General features: G+C 51.1%; 8 protein-coding genes across 8 annotated transcripts; 7 read left to right on the top strand and 1 right to left on the bottom strand.

Moving 5' to 3' along the window:
* The first annotated feature begins 9 nt into the window (after positions 1–9).
* On the top strand, positions 10–753 carry POSPLADRAFT_1040879 (hypothetical protein). The gene is made up of 2 exons (XM_024477817.1): positions 10–54; positions 102–753. Exon 2 carries the CDS (start codon positions 174–176, stop codon positions 336–338), a length of 165 nt encoding a protein of 54 aa, XP_024336840.1. The 5' UTR covers positions 10–54; positions 102–173; the 3' UTR covers positions 339–753.
* On the top strand, positions 11–753 carry POSPLADRAFT_1067046 (hypothetical protein). Its single transcript, XM_024482138.1, has 2 exons — positions 11–54; positions 102–753. The coding sequence occupies exon 2, from the start codon at positions 364–366 to the stop codon at positions 640–642; it is 279 nt and encodes a 92-aa protein (XP_024336841.1). The 5' UTR covers positions 11–54; positions 102–363; the 3' UTR covers positions 643–753.
* Positions 754–2649: 1896 nt separating this feature from the next.
* Positions 2650–5410, top strand: POSPLADRAFT_1048477 (hypothetical protein; the record flags this gene model as incomplete). Its single annotated transcript, XM_024479526.1, has 10 exons — positions 2650–2737; positions 2760–2824; positions 2864–2957; positions 3117–3481; positions 3536–3796; positions 4250–4402; positions 4539–4585; positions 4783–4927; positions 5037–5114; positions 5279–5410. The coding sequence occupies 10 exons, from the start codon at positions 2650–2652 to the stop codon at positions 5408–5410; spliced, it is 1428 nt and encodes a 475-aa protein (XP_024336842.1).
* A 714-nt stretch (positions 5411–6124) lies between these two features.
* On the top strand, positions 6125–7294 carry POSPLADRAFT_1040881 (hypothetical protein). Its single transcript, XM_024477818.1, has 4 exons — positions 6125–6542; positions 6725–6741; positions 6808–6989; positions 7079–7294. The coding sequence occupies exons 1-3, from the start codon at positions 6190–6192 to the stop codon at positions 6906–6908; spliced, it is 471 nt and encodes a 156-aa protein (XP_024336843.1). The 5' UTR covers positions 6125–6189; the 3' UTR covers positions 6909–6989; positions 7079–7294.
* A 1169-nt stretch (positions 7295–8463) lies between these two features.
* On the top strand, positions 8464–8847 carry POSPLADRAFT_1149847 (hypothetical protein; the record flags this gene model as incomplete). Its single annotated transcript, XM_024486353.1, has 1 exon — positions 8464–8847. The coding sequence occupies one exon, from the start codon at positions 8464–8466 to the stop codon at positions 8845–8847; it is 384 nt and encodes a 127-aa protein (XP_024336844.1).
* A 1593-nt stretch (positions 8848–10440) lies between these two features.
* Positions 10441–13049, top strand: POSPLADRAFT_1148891 (hypothetical protein; the record flags this gene model as incomplete). Its single annotated transcript, XM_024486236.1, has 9 exons — positions 10441–10671; positions 10739–10827; positions 11044–11084; positions 11541–11596; positions 11619–11747; positions 11969–12025; positions 12361–12415; positions 12614–12669; positions 12747–13049. The coding sequence occupies 9 exons, from the start codon at positions 10441–10443 to the stop codon at positions 13047–13049; spliced, it is 1017 nt and encodes a 338-aa protein (XP_024336845.1).
* Positions 13050–15523: 2474 nt separating this feature from the next.
* On the bottom strand, positions 15524–16121 carry POSPLADRAFT_1075444 (hypothetical protein; the record flags this gene model as incomplete). Its single annotated transcript, XM_024482816.1, has 3 exons — positions 15524–15621; positions 15679–15762; positions 15815–16121. The coding sequence occupies 2 exons, from the start codon at positions 16119–16121 to the stop codon at positions 15716–15718; spliced, it is 354 nt and encodes a 117-aa protein (XP_024336846.1). The 3' UTR covers positions 15524–15621; positions 15679–15715.
* Positions 16122–16308: 187 nt separating this feature from the next.
* POSPLADRAFT_1149680 (hypothetical protein) lies at positions 16309–17625 on the top strand (the record flags this gene model as incomplete). The annotated part of the gene is made up of 5 exons (XM_024486336.1): positions 16309–16539; positions 16653–16796; positions 16948–17092; positions 17143–17202; positions 17267–17625. 5 exons carry the CDS (start codon positions 16309–16311, stop codon positions 17623–17625), a joined length of 939 nt encoding a protein of 312 aa, XP_024336847.1.
* Positions 17626–18774: the final 1149 nt, after the last annotated feature.

The raw sequence follows: 18774 nt of genomic DNA on the forward strand, positions 1-18774 counted from the left end.
GTGATGACTTCATCAAATTCGGGATGCGATGCATACACAGCTGACCTGACCACGATACGCGCAACGGCCCTTAGCTCTCAATGGCGGTCTGATCCTCATAGCGTGGAGAAGCAGCGGGGCTTAAGTTCCACTCGCAAACATGACATCTTCAGGTGACTGGCCATGGGGCTAAGATGGCGTCTGAGCCTGCGGTATCTGTTCCGTGGGGCATAATGCTAAGTAGTGCCAGAAATTGCGTGAACGATTCAAATAGGCCAAGCCCAATTATCGGCGTTCTCATGGCGGCAGCAACTTCCTCGTCTCAGCAGCCTCGCGCCGAGGAATGGAAGAAGCGATAAATCATGCCTAACGCAGCAGGCGGGCATGTCCTCACCACATCAAGCAGTAAAGCTACCGAAGGAGGCGTCACCGGCTTCGGAATTGGCAAGGTATCTGTCAAACAATCGCGAATCCTTCACGAGAAGGTTTACTGGTGCTGTGCATGTCGTCTTTCATGTGCCGGGATGCCACCTCCATGTCCAATTTGCCACAATGCACCCTTCTCTTGCTCAAGCGAACTGTGGTAAGCCGCAGGCCACGGAACCTCAGCATGAGATCGTATGGGCGGTTTTCTTCCTTCGGCGCTACACATGGAATTGCTGATTTACAGATATAGGATTCGCTGGACCTAAGATGGAGGGAGCCCGTATTGTGGGCCAGTCGATCTCTTTCGACTATTTCAACTGTTTATTGCCCGCAGTTAGCGCGGTTACTCAATTGAACGAGGATGCAGAGTGTGAGGCTACGTCAAGCGGCGCGCCATAGGGAGTTGAGGATGTCAGCAAAGAACGAACATCTGGAAGTACTAGCGAATCACGAGGGGTTGTGATGCTGGAATCTGAGCCTAAGTAAGATCGCCGGTCGTCCAGATAGTTGACAACATATCTCCAAGCTCCGCATCTAGCGTCAGCTATTCCAGTTGATTACGTACTAGTTAGACCTACCTGTCAATATTCGTGCGCAAGCGCGGTTGATGCAGAATTATCAACGTTCGAGACGGGACCATGGACTCGTCCTGGCTGGACCTGGCAAAGGATTGCCACAGCCATAAATTACCAAAGTATATAGTTGGCTCCGGGGACCGCACATTTCTGCCCGAAGCCCGCTTACGCACACCTCGACTGCCGTGCATAGAGAACAGTGGTGCTAATGGCATGAAGATATCCATAGTTGTCCCTTTGGCAGGCAGTGTGGGGGCGACGACTGATCCGCGACGGAAGATTACATTTTCAAATCTCCAGGTGTGCCGCCGTCGCATTCTCGCCCACATATGCTAGCCCGATCACCCAGAGCAGCTCTGCAATCAAAGTCGCTATCCTGGGCTCCGATCACGGAGAAATTTGAGCTGTGAACACAATTTGTTTTCTCGTATATATGGGGACATAGGCGGGACGCACTAGGTTCCGCGGAGATTGCTCGGTAGAATGACGAGTCCAGAGTGCAACGAGCTGCTAGGAGCGCTCTCTGCAGAGCGTTCGTCTGTAAACGAGCATTGAATTGCTCCACTGAGCGTAGAGCCTGGGGAAGATTGCAAGTAGCGAGTGGCTGATATCCAGAACGTCGGAACGGTGAGAGAGCGGGGTTTTCAGTTCTCTGAACTGGTTCATGTCGACGAGGGCTCGAACGCTCCTTAGACCCCGTGGCGACGTCTCCATTGCACTTCCTCGGCAGTTATTTGGGAAGAAGTGACGTAAAGGCACTATCTACCACAATGCGCATGCGAGGACTCACATCTCGTAAAGTATCCTCTTGTGTGTTGACGGAGGCGGAGTGGGAACGGCTGGTTCCGCAATCGAAGGCCTAGATGTAGAGATGATCAGCAGTGACGGTCTAGAGCACCGTGAAGACGTGGTGAGACTAGTTGTTTCTTGAAAGGGCATGGACAAAGAGGCCGGGTGAATTACAGCTGATTCCGTCCCCACTGTTGATTTCGAATTCCGCATCGTGCATATATTCCCGGGTAAGCCTAACGTCATGGAATCAGCTGTTAACTGCTTATAACACGTATAAAGCAGTGCTGATTAGCAGTATATTCCAGGAATGGCCTAGCTATTAGGTAGAATATGCTAGAGCGAGAACGACCAACAAAGTTATATCGCGTTTGTCTAAGCTCTGGGTCAAACGCGTAAAGAACATGCAGAGAGGCTTGCGCAAACTCTGTGAGTTATTACAAATAACACTAAACACAGCTAATTTCAAAAGCACCGTAAACGCCAGGATAATTTATGGTAAAATTGACTTTATTTCCACTTAAAAGTGAATTACATGGTCTAACTCACATGTCGCAAGCACCCGCGTAAATTACACATTATGCAGGTTTATGACATTTTTTATCCGTGCCCTGCTCTTCGAGTCATATAGACCGAGGCAGGATATTTTACAATAGAACCGAGGTTCAAACCAGTTGGTCCATCGGACGTTGCCGGTAACAGATCACTGGCGCTTATGGTCTGTGGCATGAGGATTGACTAACGACAGCGCCCACCTCCTGAATTTCTGAACGAGGGGGCTATTCATTTCTGCACCTCTGACACTAAAGAAAATCAATAGTCACGTTGCAAAACTACTTTACTTTCGATCTGAATCTTGAGCAGCCAGTTTCTGCGTGCAATGGGAGTTTGGGGAATACGCATTGTCTGCAACAGCCACGAGGTCTCTACAGATGTCAGAAGCATTGAGACCTGCATCAGGGATATCCGTACGTCATTCATTGTCCGTAGCACAGCTGTGGATCATCGAACCGGCTCTCGGAACCCTGACAAACCTCCTGCGGGTGGCTGTGACCGTATGTTTTTGTGCATCAAAAGATGCGCACTGATCCCAGTGGGCCAGGCTCCCGTTCTATCTCACGGTTAGCACATTGCCGAATATTGAACGACACCTGCGCGAGCAAGCTCTAGTAAAGGCTCTAAGATCTGGTAAGCGCATAGTTTATGATCTCTAAGTTCAGCTGACCCATGAAAGATGTTCTTGGCTTTCGTCACGTTGTGAGGAGTGTATGCGGCTTCGACCCGTTTCAAGGCCATCATTTTCCACACCGTGAAACCACCGCTTACTGACTTCAAACGTAATAGCAGCACGAATCGCCGTTTATGACGCCTGGCTATTCCAACAGAAGCCACAGTTACTCGCTTCCCCATGGCTCCCACAGAGCCAGCGTCCCCGAGAAGTGGCACCGGTCAATTTCGACCGCGTTTCGTGCAATGTAGCTGGGAGGCACAAGTATAAATATGGACAGCCAATAGAGCTTCTCCGGCGTCGTCTAGAAGACTCCTGCATCGCACTTGGACTTGGACATCTACAATACACCATGAAGTACTTTGCCGTATTTGCCGCCCTCGCAGCGACCTGTCTCGCACAGACCACTATCACCATTCAGACTTCGTTGGCCAACAACACGGTGTCCCCTGGCCAGAACTTCACCGTTGAAGTTACCAAGCCGGTCTGTCGACCATATTCCTGACTGCGTAATGTGCGGCTGATGATGTTCGTCCAGGTCGAGCCCACCCCTTCTGTCGAGGTGGCTATCGTTATCGGCCTGGTTCAGTGCCCAGACAACAACTGCCAGGACCCGAGCTTTAACATCTCGCAGGACATCGGCTCGACGCTCTACTACGGGCCGTACAACCCGCAATACGACAGCATCACTCCCCCGGACCACAAGCCGCCCTACCAGAACTTCACCGTGCAGGCCCCGATGCAGCTCGTTTCTGGACAATCTCTGGCTTTGAGCGTCACGCGGCTGGCTCTATTCGAGGTCCGTGACTTCCAGTTTGATCGGGATGGTCGTATTGACGCCTTTCCTCTCTTGCGTGTGGTTGGTAGATGGCCATAGGGAGCTCGGTCTACCTGCAAATTCCATTCATCGAGTTGACAGTGCAGTAAAGGGTCATATGATGCTGCTGCATTTCATATGCTGCTGTTGCACGGACTTTGTTTTTGGGCCCATTGCTGCGATCACGGTCAATAGACAATGTAACTTTATCTGCTTATACGAGTGTGCCTGTGTACCTGGAGTAGGTCCGCAGATCTGGTAGGCATGCCTATTCCTGTACTTCGTGCGGCCCGGACGGCCCCGGTGACTGTGCGTCCCCGTGTCTCAAAAGTTTGAGTCCCACGAAGGGTTTACGAGCCTATCGACCACCTTGTCCTGCATTGCATGCGGCTATCTTCCCAGTACGTTTAACCACCATCGTTTTCATATCTATAGGTACATCCTAAGCAACCGGAGTTCTACCTCACTGTTCACATGGGTGAAGGCGCCTCTCTCGACACACGCAAACCTAGCCCACAAGCGGCCTTCTGCCGACCACTTACAGCATCGCGCAAGTCATGCAAGATCATGCAAGACGTCCGGAACACTGTCAGCGTCTCAGGGCCTCCCGCGCCTACGCATTCGCCTCGTGCGATTGTCCACCGATTGATCTTCTGACAATGGGATCAAGATGGGGACAGTAAGATGAAGTGACACCTTGTCGTATGGAACCACCTCCACCCAGCCGATCACTTCTCCCGAAGTTGAGGTCGGAGACGAGCTAAGCGCCAAGTGAAATTTCACGATGAGCTGTATATTGGGTATGGACGTACGTCGGCACTCTGGAGTACTAGAACACCTTGGACAGTCGCAGTACAAGCCACAATCGTGCGAGTGGAATGAAGGTTGGAGCTTTGAAGTAGCGAGTCACTTGCCATCTATCATTCCGCCCTATCCTAATGTTGAGCGAATTTGACGACGACTTACAGTGGGCACTTCCGTAACCTCCTTGTCAGTGTCCAAGCGCTTCTGTGGTTCGATCATGGAGATACTGTCGCCGCCCAGGGTCATTTGCGCGATCCGGATCAACAGTCAATTGTCGGATCTGCGAAAAAGGAGACACTGCCCACTTGGGTACACACGCGTCGATGAGAGCGACACACGCCCGTTTTATGTCGGCGGTGTGTTTGTTCCGGCCACCATGAATGGTGATGACGTCCTATCTTCTCTCGCGTGGTGTTAGACGCGTGTGGTCCGCGAATTCGGAGGTTGGCCTTTACAACTGATCTACAGACACACCTTGGAAGTATCTGTTTCGACGGTAAGTAACGACACGATTTTGACGGGTGATTGGCCTCTTGCGTCGATAGAGAGTCCGAATGACTGGGTCGACCATTGAATTACTGCCGTAGTAACCTGACAAGCGTGCCTGAGTATTGTGGAGCCCGAGCGCCTTGCTCTGGAATATTTGACGCGCCTGCGAAGGGAAGCTTCGGTGAGAATAGAAGGTTCGCCGTTATTGGGAGTGGTGTGAACGCTCACGAATATGCGTATTTCTTCAAGCCTGCCGTAGCCCAGATTGGACCACTGAAGACGCCTCAGACAGTGTGCGGGTGACGGTGATTCAAATATTCAGGGAGTCCCACCGTTGGTAAATTTGTCTCGACGTGCTGCCGCAATGTGGTTTAGGTCTGAGTCAGTCGGAAGTACCTTTACTAGAAGAAGAAGAGCCGTTACAACACATAGCAGTAGCTAGTACAAGAACGTGCAACGGACACTGAAAGCACCGCCAAACGCCAACTGATCGATTACTCGATCGAGCCAACGTGATGCCATAGGCTAACTTGCATTATCCGGCTCAGTAAACCGATGTGACTCGGACATGCCACCATGAGCGATCATTTCACTTCCTGGTGTCAGTAGATGACATACGTAGACACCCTACTTGTCGATCGTCGTTGTAAATGGACAGAATCCTACTGAACGCATTCAACGCATCATAGCAAAAACTAAGCCCGAGTTCAGTCTTTTCCTCTTGCAATATTCTGTACCTCACCGCCTCATCTGAATCACGAGAATGCGGCGCTGCAACCCAAGAACGACATTAGGCGCCTGCATGGCGAGCGTTTTGAGGAGCTGCATGCAGCTGAAGTCTTTCCAGCTCCAACGCAGACGCCGGCCACCTTCTGGGCTTCACGTTTGCGTTGTAAAAAATGCGCCATCACTAGTATACAAATACGCAGGCTTTGGCCGCCGCAGGTATATATGTAGTGACCTACGCGGTGGTGTTCGCTACCAGCTTCAACGATCAACTCGACTTCTGGTGTGTTGTTCACTATCCAAGCTACGCGAATACATGCTAACAAGTATATTAGTGAATCCCCACATATATATCCATGGCGACTACTCCTGCTCAATGCTGCTGGGGCTCTACGCCTTGCAGAGTCCCCCTGGAGGATATTTCAGCTGCGGGAATCAACCGACACCTTAAAGAACATCACTTCCCGGGCCATGGAGACTGGCACCCGCGAGACCGCGGCATCTGCCAGTGGCAGACGAGAGCGGGCCGTTGCACCACGGAGGCGTTCTACGGAAACTTTGGGAAGCACATAGCGACCGTCCACTTGGGTGCCATGCAGCGGATTTGCACAGATTGCGGAGAGATATTCTCGAGGAACGATGCTTTGACGCGGCATCTGGAAGGATACTGTCCTGGACTGCAGCCTAGCGGCTGCCAAAGCGGCAATCACTGGCAAGTGAATCTAGTTAGTTCCCGTGCTGCATGACTTGCTGATGATGCCGGTCGTAGATCACTTCCGCGAACATCAGCTATGCGAGTCCGCCGCTCGGACAATGAGACTTTCTTCATCCAGAGTCGGAAACCCTTTTGATAAAGCATATGAATTATTTCCAAGTAACTTATTTACTCACCGTCTGCGTCCACAACACTCCGACATGTATCACGATCTCCATGCATATCATGTATCATTATGCACTTGGAATGACAGACTTACCAATATGCCGACGGCCACGAAAGCATGATTTACAAGTCAACGCCGCGGTTCCCATGCTCTTGCAAGTTCATATTTCCTTGACAATGTGGTATCGCAACTAACTCAGTTGCCACGTATCGGATGCATCAGCCTATACGAGCTGTGTGGGTCTCGCAGCGCGCAGCATAGTCAATCGGACGTAGCTTCAAAGTGTGTCATTAGGAGGGTCCGCGTGCATAACTTGAAGACCGATGCGGATGAATCATTTCCATACTTCCGCGCGGCGACGTACCGGATCGCGTTCGCCTCTCCACGTCGGGCAATGGGGGAAAGAGGGCATATGCTTGCATAACTCAATGCTGGAGCCTCGGATCTCCGCGAAAAAGGGAAAGAACGTCGGGAGGCTTGCGGCGCCGATATAGCGTTGCAAAATTTGCACCTTCCAGGGAGCGTAGGTGCACAAGCGTCATTCTAGCGGTATGGGATATTGAGGCAGTGCTGGCAGCCGACTTCATGCACATGGCTGAACGTGCCTGGTGATACGCGAGCAAGATAGGGTTAAGACACATTCAGATTGGCAGGTGAGTCCCACATTCCATAATCGGCGTGACTAGCACACGTGTCAAGACGGCTGTTGGCATCCACCTCGTGAAGGTATACGGCAGGTTCCTTGTTCTATCCCCTTTGGAATTGAAGAAACAATATCGAGCCCCATTTCGTCGGGAGGGTTCGACGGCCTTTCAAGGGCGGAATGATCTGCCACAACCGACGCCCATGTTAGATTGGGACTCGTAATGCGCAAAGGCATATATCACAACATCTTAAGCCCCTGGGTACGTCTTCGTGAACGTATATGGCGATGAATGCGTGGAATGAGCGGACACAGGAGCTAAGAGAGCCACCAATTATATGAAGATGGCGACTGGTGTAGACCCATGCAGCGTAGACTTAATCTTAAGTCGCAATCGCGTTGAAGAGCTGCTGTCACTGTGAAGCGAGTTACGAAGCGCCCATAATAATCATCCGCCACGTGTACGAGGCCAAATCGACAGCCACACGCTGCCACTTGGTTGGCCACAGCAAGTCCGACGAGATACACGTCATTTCGTCCACCACCCGACTTACTGTATATTACGATGCCGGTGGTACAATTCAGCGTGCTGTACGATATATGCAGTATGGGTACAAGCCTGAGGTTTGGGGATGGCTTCGTCCAGTTCGGAAGATCCGCAGCCGACTAGCCTAGTAGCCTAGGTATGTACATTATACAACTTGTCTTTTCGACGTCCTGATGTTGACCTAATCCGTGCCACCTCCTACGCATGCGTGCGCTCGAGGCATTGCTTGTGAAAATATCAACTCACGGAAATGGCGCCTAAGAAAAGTCACCGTTCTTCAACCATACGCACGATCACGACCGCCGCATCCATTATTCTATGTGGTGTATACGCCCTTATCACGCTGACTCAATCATGTACGGAGACACCATCTGTGTGTGCGTAAGGTATGCCGTTCCGCTCGATAAAAGGGAGTTGCAATACAGCCGTGTTCCCTACACTCCCGTCGTCAGTAGCCAAACATCGTGTGAGTGCCTCCTCAAATTTTTCTGGAAACAGTACTCAGCTTCTCTGCTCGTAGCACTCGGTCAACCAAACCTCGTTTATTCCAAGTCGAGCGATGGCCAACATACAGAATCAGCCTGTTCTCTGTCGGTGGGGAGAAAATCCGTGCGGCATCACTCTGGACGATATCAGTTCTGCTGGGATCAACCGCCATCTCACGGATACTCACTTCCCCGCTGGAGCATGGCACGATCGGACTCGCGAAGCCTGTCAATGGCAGGTCAACAAGCCAGACAATAGTGTCCAGCCTTGCAATACAGAGATGTATATGCGCAACTTCGGAAAGCACATCGCGACCGTCCACCTGAGGATAATGCAGAAGATATGCTCAGAGTGCGGTGCGAAGCTATCCCGAGGCGACGCTCTCAGGCGTCATCGTGCTGGCTATTGCCCAGGTCCGAATGCCATGCCAGGCGCGAACGTGAGCTCTGGTTTTTGAGCATTCAAGGTCATACCTCCTGGTCCCCTGGCCTCGGATTGCAGTTATGTGAGGACAAGAGTTACTTTACGGTGTCGCTGCTGATACTCATCTTCAGATCGTGCCTCGATGTACCACAAATGTGACGCGGAACGGGCTGGGTTCGTCCCATCATTTTCGTTGTCATAATGAGACTCGCTCGTCGTCTGCATGTTTTGTATGACTTCCTTATCAAGTTCATGTGTTACTGTTTTTGTCTTGGTATCTTATCAGTCCCAGTGGCTATTACGCATGCATGCTATCCGTATCCATTTGTTTTGGCTCAAAATCCCATATTCGTGTGTTATTGCATCCTTGTGTCCATGAACTGCATGCCCGCTGCGAGCGCAGGTCCCGGGCATACTGTATGGAAGGTCTTTCCTAATTCGCTAGATTGGATCGAGCATAGATGAATTGCCGCCGATTCAAAGGTGCTATTTTTTGCCCCAATATCAAACCTTCGCGCTCCACATTACCGGCGGTGAATTGCGATTGCGGCACGTGCATCCATGATCCAGGGTTGCAGGTTCCAGAGCGCCTCTGACGATTCCTGTGGTCTCAACACATTGATTCGGCGAGTACCCACCCAAAGGCCTCGTCCATCATGAACTCGCCAGTCGATGATATAGACATTTCAAGTACGTGTTGCAGCTCATCTATTGTCTTGGTATCGTTCATAAGATACACTTCATTACATATACAGTAGACATGAAACAGGACAAGGGGGTGGTAGCACGTTGCCCACAACCCTGAGTCGGACCTGTCGGCACGCACTCAATCTCCACCACCCGCATTCGACTTATGATCGATTGCCGGCGCGATGACCAGCCAGGCTCTGTATGGCTCGGGAGGCTGTTCGAGCCGAGACTGCGCTGCGGTCGCCAGAAGGGCGTACTATGAATGTCAAGAACGCGACAGAGAAGGCGTGCTTCTCTCCAGCTCAAAAACTTTGACTGTACATTGATTGCCTCAAGTGAGTCCTCTCGATATAAACTTAGGATCTCGAGACTCGATCGCGTTCGTGACCTTCAAACGTGATCTCAACATCAATTTCGTGCCGCCGGTTTGTCTAATGTACACCTCGCGGGAACGATGCACGTGTGCATCAATCAGGCCAGTCGAGCGCTACTTCAAGTACTATTGTTCCCGGATGCTCGTCGAGGATGCGCGCCTCCTGTGGATGACGATCGTAGATTCCCACTGTGCTCCTGCTCACAGCCTCAAGTGAATTGTGGATCTAGAGATAGAAATTGATATAGCTTGGGGGTTGAACTGCCGCCGGTCAAGATATTCCTCTCCGAGATCACTAATCTCGATTTATTACCTACGTGCTCGCCAGGTCCCTTCTGTCGCCCATCATACATGCGCAACCTAGGTGCGTAGTTGGGGCGGGTGGACATGGATGCTGTAATCGACTATAAGTGCATCCACTAATACTCATTGATGTCCTTCAAATCTCAAATCTACCTCTCTCTGTTTCGCCCCTCCTCGTAAGTCCCTAAGCCATTCTGAAAATTGCGATGTCAACCACATACGGTCATATGATAGATAATCAGCATATTGCTTCAAATCGCCATGTCGGCTGATGCGAATGGGAGCATCGTGTGCTGCTGGGGCTCTCCAATTTGCGGCGTCACGCTCAACGACACGACGCCCGCTGGAATCGCGAGGCACCTTCGTAACTTCCACTTTCCTGTGGGACTATGGCACAACAGACTCCGCGGTACCTGTCAATGGCGACATGCCGGTACCGTCCCTTGCGATAGAGAGATGTTCCAGGGTAATTTCGGCAAACACATCGCGACAGTACATTTGCGAGTACTTGAGACGCCATGTCCACGCTGCCGCCAGACGTTTGTGAGGCCTGATGCAGTGCTTCGACACCTTGTCTCTGGACATTGTCTTAATTTCTGACGATAGCCTTACCATTGACAAGTGCCAGTGGCCTGGCGCCTTTGCATGGTATGTTTGCGCACATACCTCGATTAATTGGTTGTCACATTGACCCCTAGTCTAGCTTTGTCTGAGAGAGAGCTGCCACTTCTCACCCATCTACATATTTTATTTATGCAGACGCTGGATAGAATCCCGTCGCGATTTCGCAATATAACAAGACGCTCTGCAAAGTGTACACATAATTTAATTCCTTAAACGTAATTATTTCGTATATGACTATAGTTACAATACATACACGATCCCATTGTCCCGTTATCCTCTATGTAATCATGAAGGTTGACTATGACAACACTGTATTGCGCCACAATTCATACTGACAAGTTCAGCACACGGGGCTCCTGTAACCTAGCCTTATCCTCTTCGCGGCGGAGAATGCAGGTTGGATATAGTCCGGGTCTCCGTGCAAAGACGGACCAATCACAATATTGCATATCCGATTGTCTATCTGCCAAGTTGTGACGGTATACGTGAGCACTGTCAAAAAGTTCTGCTCTCGATCGTTCCTATTGATACTTTCGATAAAAATGCTCGCAGGAGACGGTCACTGGCAGATACTTTGCTGTGGTAAAGTAATAGACTCATTGGCATGATGATCTAGCCGTACTGAAACACTGTCATCATCGAGATGGATTATGTCCTCAATTCCTGGTCGATGTCGCGCATCCTGTCCCTATCCACTTCCCTTGCACCGTAATTTGGACCAATTATCGATGCGTTAGGCCTTTCCGCCAACAAACGTTTCTTCTTGACGCTCCATGTGTCTCTTATCGTCAGTGTATGTCATATTCGACTAAAAGGACAGAGACTGCCGCGTCGTCTTCTTCAACTTCGTTATGTGTGGGGCTTACGGTCCCCGGCTCGACACTGACGAGGTTTTCCTCAAAGACCCGAGGTATCTAGGAGTGAGCCAAGCGATAGACACCAAAGTGAGTCACGTTTTTCCAGAGATCACAGGACTTAGACACATATATCACAGTGAAAACAACGGCTTGCGAACGCCACTCAAATGCGTGCCAAGAGCCGCATGTCTTTGTCTGTTGACAAGCGCAAGATCTCCACTGCTCTTGAGTGTCTGGCGTTGCGAAACGTGGATACACATGTTGACGATGTTGCTGATCGTCATGACCATGCTGTCAAGATGTTGTAGGTTCGGCGCACATCAAGTCCATCAGTTCCTGACGAGTTCCCCGTTCATTTCAAAAACGTACATTGTGCGGTTCGTTGCATTCATGCTCTACCTGTCGTCCTACGATCCCACCCATCTGGAATATTGTTATTCAAACCTGCGAATAGCAAGCATTAGCAAGCGTCATCTCCTGAAACAGTCGGCCCTACGAGTCGGGGATGATGGGATTGAAAGAGCTCTAAAAGACTAATGATTGCCCCACCGTGCAAGCTTACTCATTGTGATTTTTTCCCTATTTCTCATTGCAGTGTTGGTGGCACCACTATAGAGCAGCGCTGACAAATGAAGCTAATGCCGGAGCATCCCCGCTCATTTAAAAGCTTGCTATTTAGTGACGTACAATACACGTGCAGGTCGATGCGAGAAGGATGAGTGGTGGCAAACATGTTCAGTGTAATGATCGCGGTGGTGAGTGATTACTAGACCGGAGGCTGATGTTTTCGACCCGGCTTGGATGTCCGGCTTCCTTCAGAGTCCACTCTGGGGGAAATTAGCGGTCAAGGCATGGATATGAGCACATCTAGGCATCACGATAGACTGCATCGAACACCCTTTCCTCACATTTCGTGTCTTTGTGAGTATCATGACCTGCTTTCATAATCACAGGGCTGGGGTTCCTGACCGACTCAAACAGACGTCTCATTTTGGAGAAAGAGGAGTATGTGTGACCAGAACAATATTTTCGCCTGTCGTTGGGGTTCCCGGCATTGCGGCCTGCCCCTCAATGACACATCTCCAGCCGGAGTCGCTGAACATCTGCGCCAGCATCACATCGCTGCCCACCTATGGTCCAATGACGCTCTTGACACCTGTCGGTGGCATTTGCCCAACGGTGGTTCCTGCAGGAAGAAAGTTTCTTGTCGAAGCCTCGGTCTGCACGTTGCGGTCGCTCACCTCCATATTCTGGAGCGGCGATGTCCTCGCTGCGGTCGCAGTTTTGCGAATGGAAACTTCACGCGTCACTTCACTAGTGGTGATTGTCGTCGGCGAAATGCCTGACGGTTGTCCTCTCTCGGACGCAGATGCGAGTGGTTATGAGTAATTTACTTTTCCGTCCAAGTACAGCCTGGCAGATTGAATCGAAAACTCAATGATCATTAAATCCTCACGCTCTATCAGACACGTTACATTCCTTGTACCGCCTTACATTCATGATATTGTCAGGTTAGGTAGTATTCCGCATCATTTCTTCGCAGTGATCAATTGAGGACGATATGATGTCATAGGTGTCTCCATGCAGTCCATATAGCACATGCTTTCAATGTTGGCATCTTTCGGCCACTCGGATCTAGACAACCATGTCGTCTCTTCAGCTGCTACGGACATGGGCTACCGCACCATGAGTTGATCGACATTCCCCAGAAGCAGGATGGCTGCATATCTGGAGGACGATGTAAATAGTCATTCAGCTTGAGAACGTTCACATCATTACGCTCGATTACAGTCGCGTTGGCGAAAATGACTATCAATTCCCAGTAGGTGTCACGTACACGAGTCAGAATCACCTTCGGTGATCTAGAGCAGGACCGGTGGACACGCCCAAATCAAGACACAAATGAAATGAAGTGGACGGTCCCCAAAGGGAACAATTAGAGTACACTTAGCGGCATACAAGCCAGTTTGCGAGCTATGACGGCTTGTATTGGGTCATAAGCTTTCTGTGGTCACGAGTATTCGACGCGTGATGTAGTAACAAGGACGATGAGACGACCCACGAACATGGGGTCGGCCCCGTGTTGTTCACGGAAGCAAACATGTGAACGTACAGGGAACAATGAATCCTGTGTAGGAATTTGCTCCGTGTTGCATACATATGCGACGGAGATGAACAGAAACGCCATACCGTGCACCGTATCAACGGCTGCAATAATCACATAAGCTTCATCAAGGGACGCTCCTCCTGGTTGCTGGACGCTCCAAGCATGTTCTGTACCGCATCGCGCCGAGAATGCTGATCGTTTGGGGCGTCGTTTCCACTTCTGCTCAGTCGCAGGGTGGTATCGAAAACCCGCACTGCAACCTAAGGCATCACAGTACGGCATCCGATATTCGGTACTATGGCAAACGTTTGGAAAAAGATTGTAGTCCGTATGTCCCTAAAAGGTAATCCATACGGCCATCAATGAGAATCCGTTATGACCATCTCCGTTATACGATGGGCACGATGTCATCGCGCGGGACCATAATTGACCCACGCAAGCAATACCCCAGAGCCCATGTAGCGGCAGTACTGGTGTGGAAGCGGGTGTGTGTCTCAGATACCGCCTTTTGTAGGATAATGATATGCGCGCCAATGCCGCCACGCGATTCATCTCATGGGCGCCCTGAGGCCTGGGCTCAGGAAAGTTCGATAGCAGCACACACCCTCAACCCAAAGGCGCAAGACGAGGACCGCGTAGGATACATGCATCACCATGAGACGATCGGCCCTGAAGCGCGAGTTACGTTCAGGAGCCATCCAAAGACCGCAATGACGTTACCATGCAGCTATCCGTTATATAACGCCACAATCCAGTAAGTGGATCGAACACGCCGACAGGGTTCGTTTTGCGTAGAGCCACCGTAAACCTCCCTTGTCTAGTGAGGTGACGGTCAAGTGTGAAAGTGAACTCTCACTTGTCGGGCGCTACACCCACTTGCGTGATGCTGGATCCAGCTCTCTAGTCAGATGTGACGCCGTAGTGGCGAAGTAGCGGTGGCAGTGCTCGAGGATTCATGTATATGTCGTGAATAAGCGATACATATTATCTCAGCGGTAGAGAACACACCGCATACACCTGACGCGCCACGTGCAACCTGGGCTATAATACGAATCTACCGGCTTGCATTCGTTCTCGATCGTAGAGGCGAGAGCTCCGATGTCCTTTTGTAGCTGTACGCTGTTCTCAGGCCATGGGCGATGTCACTATGGAACTGATGCGAACTCGACAATTCATGGTACGTTAATTTACAGTTCTGACATCGGGTGCGGGGTCCGAGGAACATAGAACAAGGTTTCGAGTCCAATGAGCTCGGCGGTCCGGGTCTGTGGGTGATGGGAGGCAACGAACAATGATGACTCACTAAAAACAAGAGATGTAGCTCACGGCGATTGCTTCGACAACAAAGGTAATACGGTTGCAAAGATCTAGCCTTGTCGACCAAAGACAGGCAACAAACTGGAAAATGCCAGCGAAGAAGGGTTGAGGGAGGTAAATTCCATCGCAAGAGGTATAGGGTTCAGAAGCCACGAGCGCACTTGCGTGAACGTGGAGGAGAAAATCAGCACAAGAAGATTAGTCGCGTCACAAATCAGCATTAGTGCAATACGAGTGCATCGAGATGTATTCCAAGCTGTCCGCGTCAATGTTTCATGCATCGTAGTGAGTACATGACATTTGCAGTGGTTACTCTGAGCTCTCGCGCGTGAGTACAAACATCAGGGAGATGTAGGCTATGAGAAAATACTGGGGAGGGTGCCTACCGAGTGAGTACATTGACAGTGAGCAACACCTCCATGTTTTACACACCGGCCGCTTGCGCAGTAGTTATCCAATGCACAAATTGGTATTTCTACACGAGGTGATACATGACAACCGGGAGACTCGGAGAAAGGGCTAGATCCCACTGCTATCCTGTCATGAACGTGACCTGAATAAATAATGTTTACATAGTGATAGAGAGTGGCGCACCGTACAACATGTTGGGTGGCCACACTGCTTCATGACGTTATTTGCTGCTTTTCAGAGTGCTGTCATCAAAGGGGTCACCGAATTCTGTTTAATAGAGCGATTAAGAACCGAGATGACGAATAGACAAGTGACGCACGGGCACGGAGCTGCTCGGCGATCTGCTGGTCGACGAGCTCATCCTTATTTCTGGATGGCGGCTCTCTTGGGGCATCCCAAGGACTGCCACCCCCTACGTGCATCATCCTCTGTCGCCCATAATCATCCCTTCTCCTGGCCTTCGAGTCGCGTGAGAAGGGTACCGAGCGGTCCGAGCTGTACGGGGTGCGGCGCTTGGACGGGGAGGGAATGTTCACCTCACCATAGGAGGGCTCGAAGCGGGACTCCTCAAGCTCAGGGGGAGGCGTACCCGAGTCCGAAGAGGATGAATCGCCGGGAGAGTTCATGATCGATGCGAGACACGATGGCGGCGAGAGTCAAGCGAAGCCAGAATGCGGGGAAAGCACGTGCCTCTCACGGGTCGGCATGACGCGCGAGCTCGAGACGTTCAAGTTCTTTGCATAACTGCGTTTCATTCAGCTTTGCGACTCGCGCGCTCTGGTTATCTCTCCCGTTTCGTCTGATAACTAGAAAATGTCGCTCGCACAAGGCGCGAAGCGCGGTGTACGCATCATCGCGCTCCCACTCGCGACACCCGCAAGGCGCACAACGCCAACGCACAACGCCTCGGATCACCTCACGTACTACCATTTTGTCACTCCACCTCCACACGAAAGCAAAGCGCAGACCTGGAGTAACTGGGTCACAACGAAAGCAGCACACCTCTGGGCAGGGCTCGGCAAGGCGCCGGACGGTAACTGGAAGGTATGTGCTTGACCTATCTATGCGTTCTATCCGCGTGTTTGAAGACAGAAATGCCCTCACTCGTGTTATTTGTCCCTTCCGTATGTTATACATATCTTAATATTTCTCTGTAGCGGAGAGCGTTCCTCTACGGTGAACGGCTCGTCGACCGCCTAGACTTCGAAGAACTCGCCCTAAAGTCTTTTGACACCTCCCTGGGTCCGAAAATCCTTCCGGTCGGGCGCACCGATAAGATAAAACCAAAAGACCATCCCACAGTCAGTGCTCCCCGTCTTGCCCTCCTGCGCCATGCCAATTCGTTGACGTAGCATCCTTCTTGATTCGCTTTCGTGCATTCTGTATCTTGACATGCTACATGCCGTGTAATTTCCATTTCCACCGCGGACGCTCTGGTCTCTCTGGTGACAGATCCCTCTCATTTACCCACCGTCTGCGTGCACGTCGCCCCTACCGCACCTGCGCGCCCTGCTCAAGAAACGCACCCCGCGACATCGGAACGGCTGCCTCATCTGGATCGCCATTTCCCCATTTACTGCGCCCTTCATGCTCATCCGTGCGTTTTCTGCTGTACTGCAACCTCTGGATCCTCATATACTTTCATAGCCATAATCCCAAATTTTCCGTTTTTCTTCTGCGCGTGGCGCGCGTGGTCCCACTATAAAGGTCAGTCCCCACGACATCCCCATCTTCTCTCCCCCTTAAGTGCTCATTACTTGACAATGTCCAGCTTTTAAAGCTTCTCAGTACCTCCAGGCCTTCGTCGCCCAGGGCGCTGTCCTCCCGCAGGAGAACGCCGAGCTTGACGCCATATACCTGGAGTACGCGCCAGCACCGCCGTCCGCCGCTCATTCGGACCTCGATCCTGACGCGTTCGCCACGCCGTCCGCCTCTCCTCCCCCAGACCCATGCGCATCACCGGCGAACGCCACGGACGCGGAGCGCGACGTGCGTCCGCGCCTCCTTCTCACGCGCGCAGCCGTGCCTGCACTCGAACGCCTCTTCGCACTCCCATCTGGCTCGAGCTTCGCGTCGGATGTATACCGCGCACTCGAACAGGCACGGCTACGCCTTCAGGCCGAACGGTAAGTCAGGCAGAGAAATGGAAGGGTGAGGGGATGGCTGTAGCATGTAGGATTGGCTGATGCAATATGTGATGGTACGAAAAGTTTACTCACTGCTCAATGTCCCTTGTAGATTACGCTAGTCGCCGGACAGTGCATACGATAATCCGAGGCCGTTTGTCCTGATCCACTGTATGCAGCGAAACTAGACATACTCTTAAATGACGTGAAGTTTGGCGGGGTTCTCACGTCGAGAGCCTGACCTTTGACACGCAAGGACTCTAATATGCACCCGCTGCACGGGAAGTGGCTCGCGAAGCGCTTTATCCTACGTCGCACTGCCGTTGAAAGAAGTATTGATAGGACATTTATTTATACCTGAGTCAGTGAAATTCCCATGAGAAGCCTTAAGTTTCAGGACATTTGGTGAAGCTGTATGGCAGCGGGCCACACGAGTGAATGGGCGTCTAACTGCGTTTCGTGCAGTTATACTTATTTCGCAACAATGGCTTACTTTTATGCTATTTTTTGCATATATTCATTTGCTGCATGCATGCGAGTGTTTTGAGATCTTCATAAAGGGGTTTGAAGGATGTTTGGGCGACTTACAGTCCTTCCAACGTAAAAACACCTCGGGCGCTTGCATGTATCCTTTGTACTTGTTTGTTCCAACTGAAAGCCCGGCCTCAGCCCCTTTAGCCGAGATATGCTCGCTTCGCTCGCAACAATGACGCGTCTCTACTTGCACCTGTGTGCAAACGCCCTGCTACTGTGTTCACTTGAACAACCTTGACGCCTTAGACGAAGCTCACGTGTCTCCATACATCCTATAACTATATAGTCCACATGGGCAATCTTGAACCGTGTTTTTGTCTGGGCGTCGGCAAGTCCTACACACTGAAAGGTGTTTATGTTTCGTCGATTGTCTGATCTGCGTGGGCAAAGCGCAGGCTACTATTCAGAAACTGTTTATGTACCAACAGTGGCTATACAGCAACGTACACGTAGTAGCATATGTAATATGTTCAGTCTTGCACGAGGGCCGAGTGGCATGTAATCTCTAGTCCCGTCACTTGGACGCCGCTCCGTATACCCGTATACCACATATCGAACACTGCACATCGTCACGCAGATCATTCTGTAGGTGCATTCAGGGTTGCCGCTTTAATTTTGC

This window comes from Postia placenta (genome assembly GCF_002117355.1).
Source record: "Postia placenta MAD-698-R-SB12 unplaced genomic scaffold POSPLAscaffold_11, whole genome shotgun sequence".
Taxonomy (NCBI): Eukaryota; Fungi; Basidiomycota; class Agaricomycetes; order Polyporales; family Adustoporiaceae; genus Rhodonia; species Rhodonia placenta.

Bases quoted from the DNA above. Each gene is read 5' to 3' on its own strand.
- POSPLADRAFT_1040879 (XM_024477817.1), top strand. From the start codon at position 174: ATGGCGTCTGAGCCTGCGGTATCTGTTCCGTGGGGCATAATGCTAAGT.
- POSPLADRAFT_1067046 (XM_024482138.1), top strand. From the start codon at position 364: ATGTCCTCACCACATCAAGCAGTAAAGCTACCGAAGGAGGCGTCACCG.
- POSPLADRAFT_1040881 (XM_024477818.1), top strand. From the start codon at position 6,190: ATGGCGACTACTCCTGCTCAATGCTGCTGGGGCTCTACGCCTTGCAGA.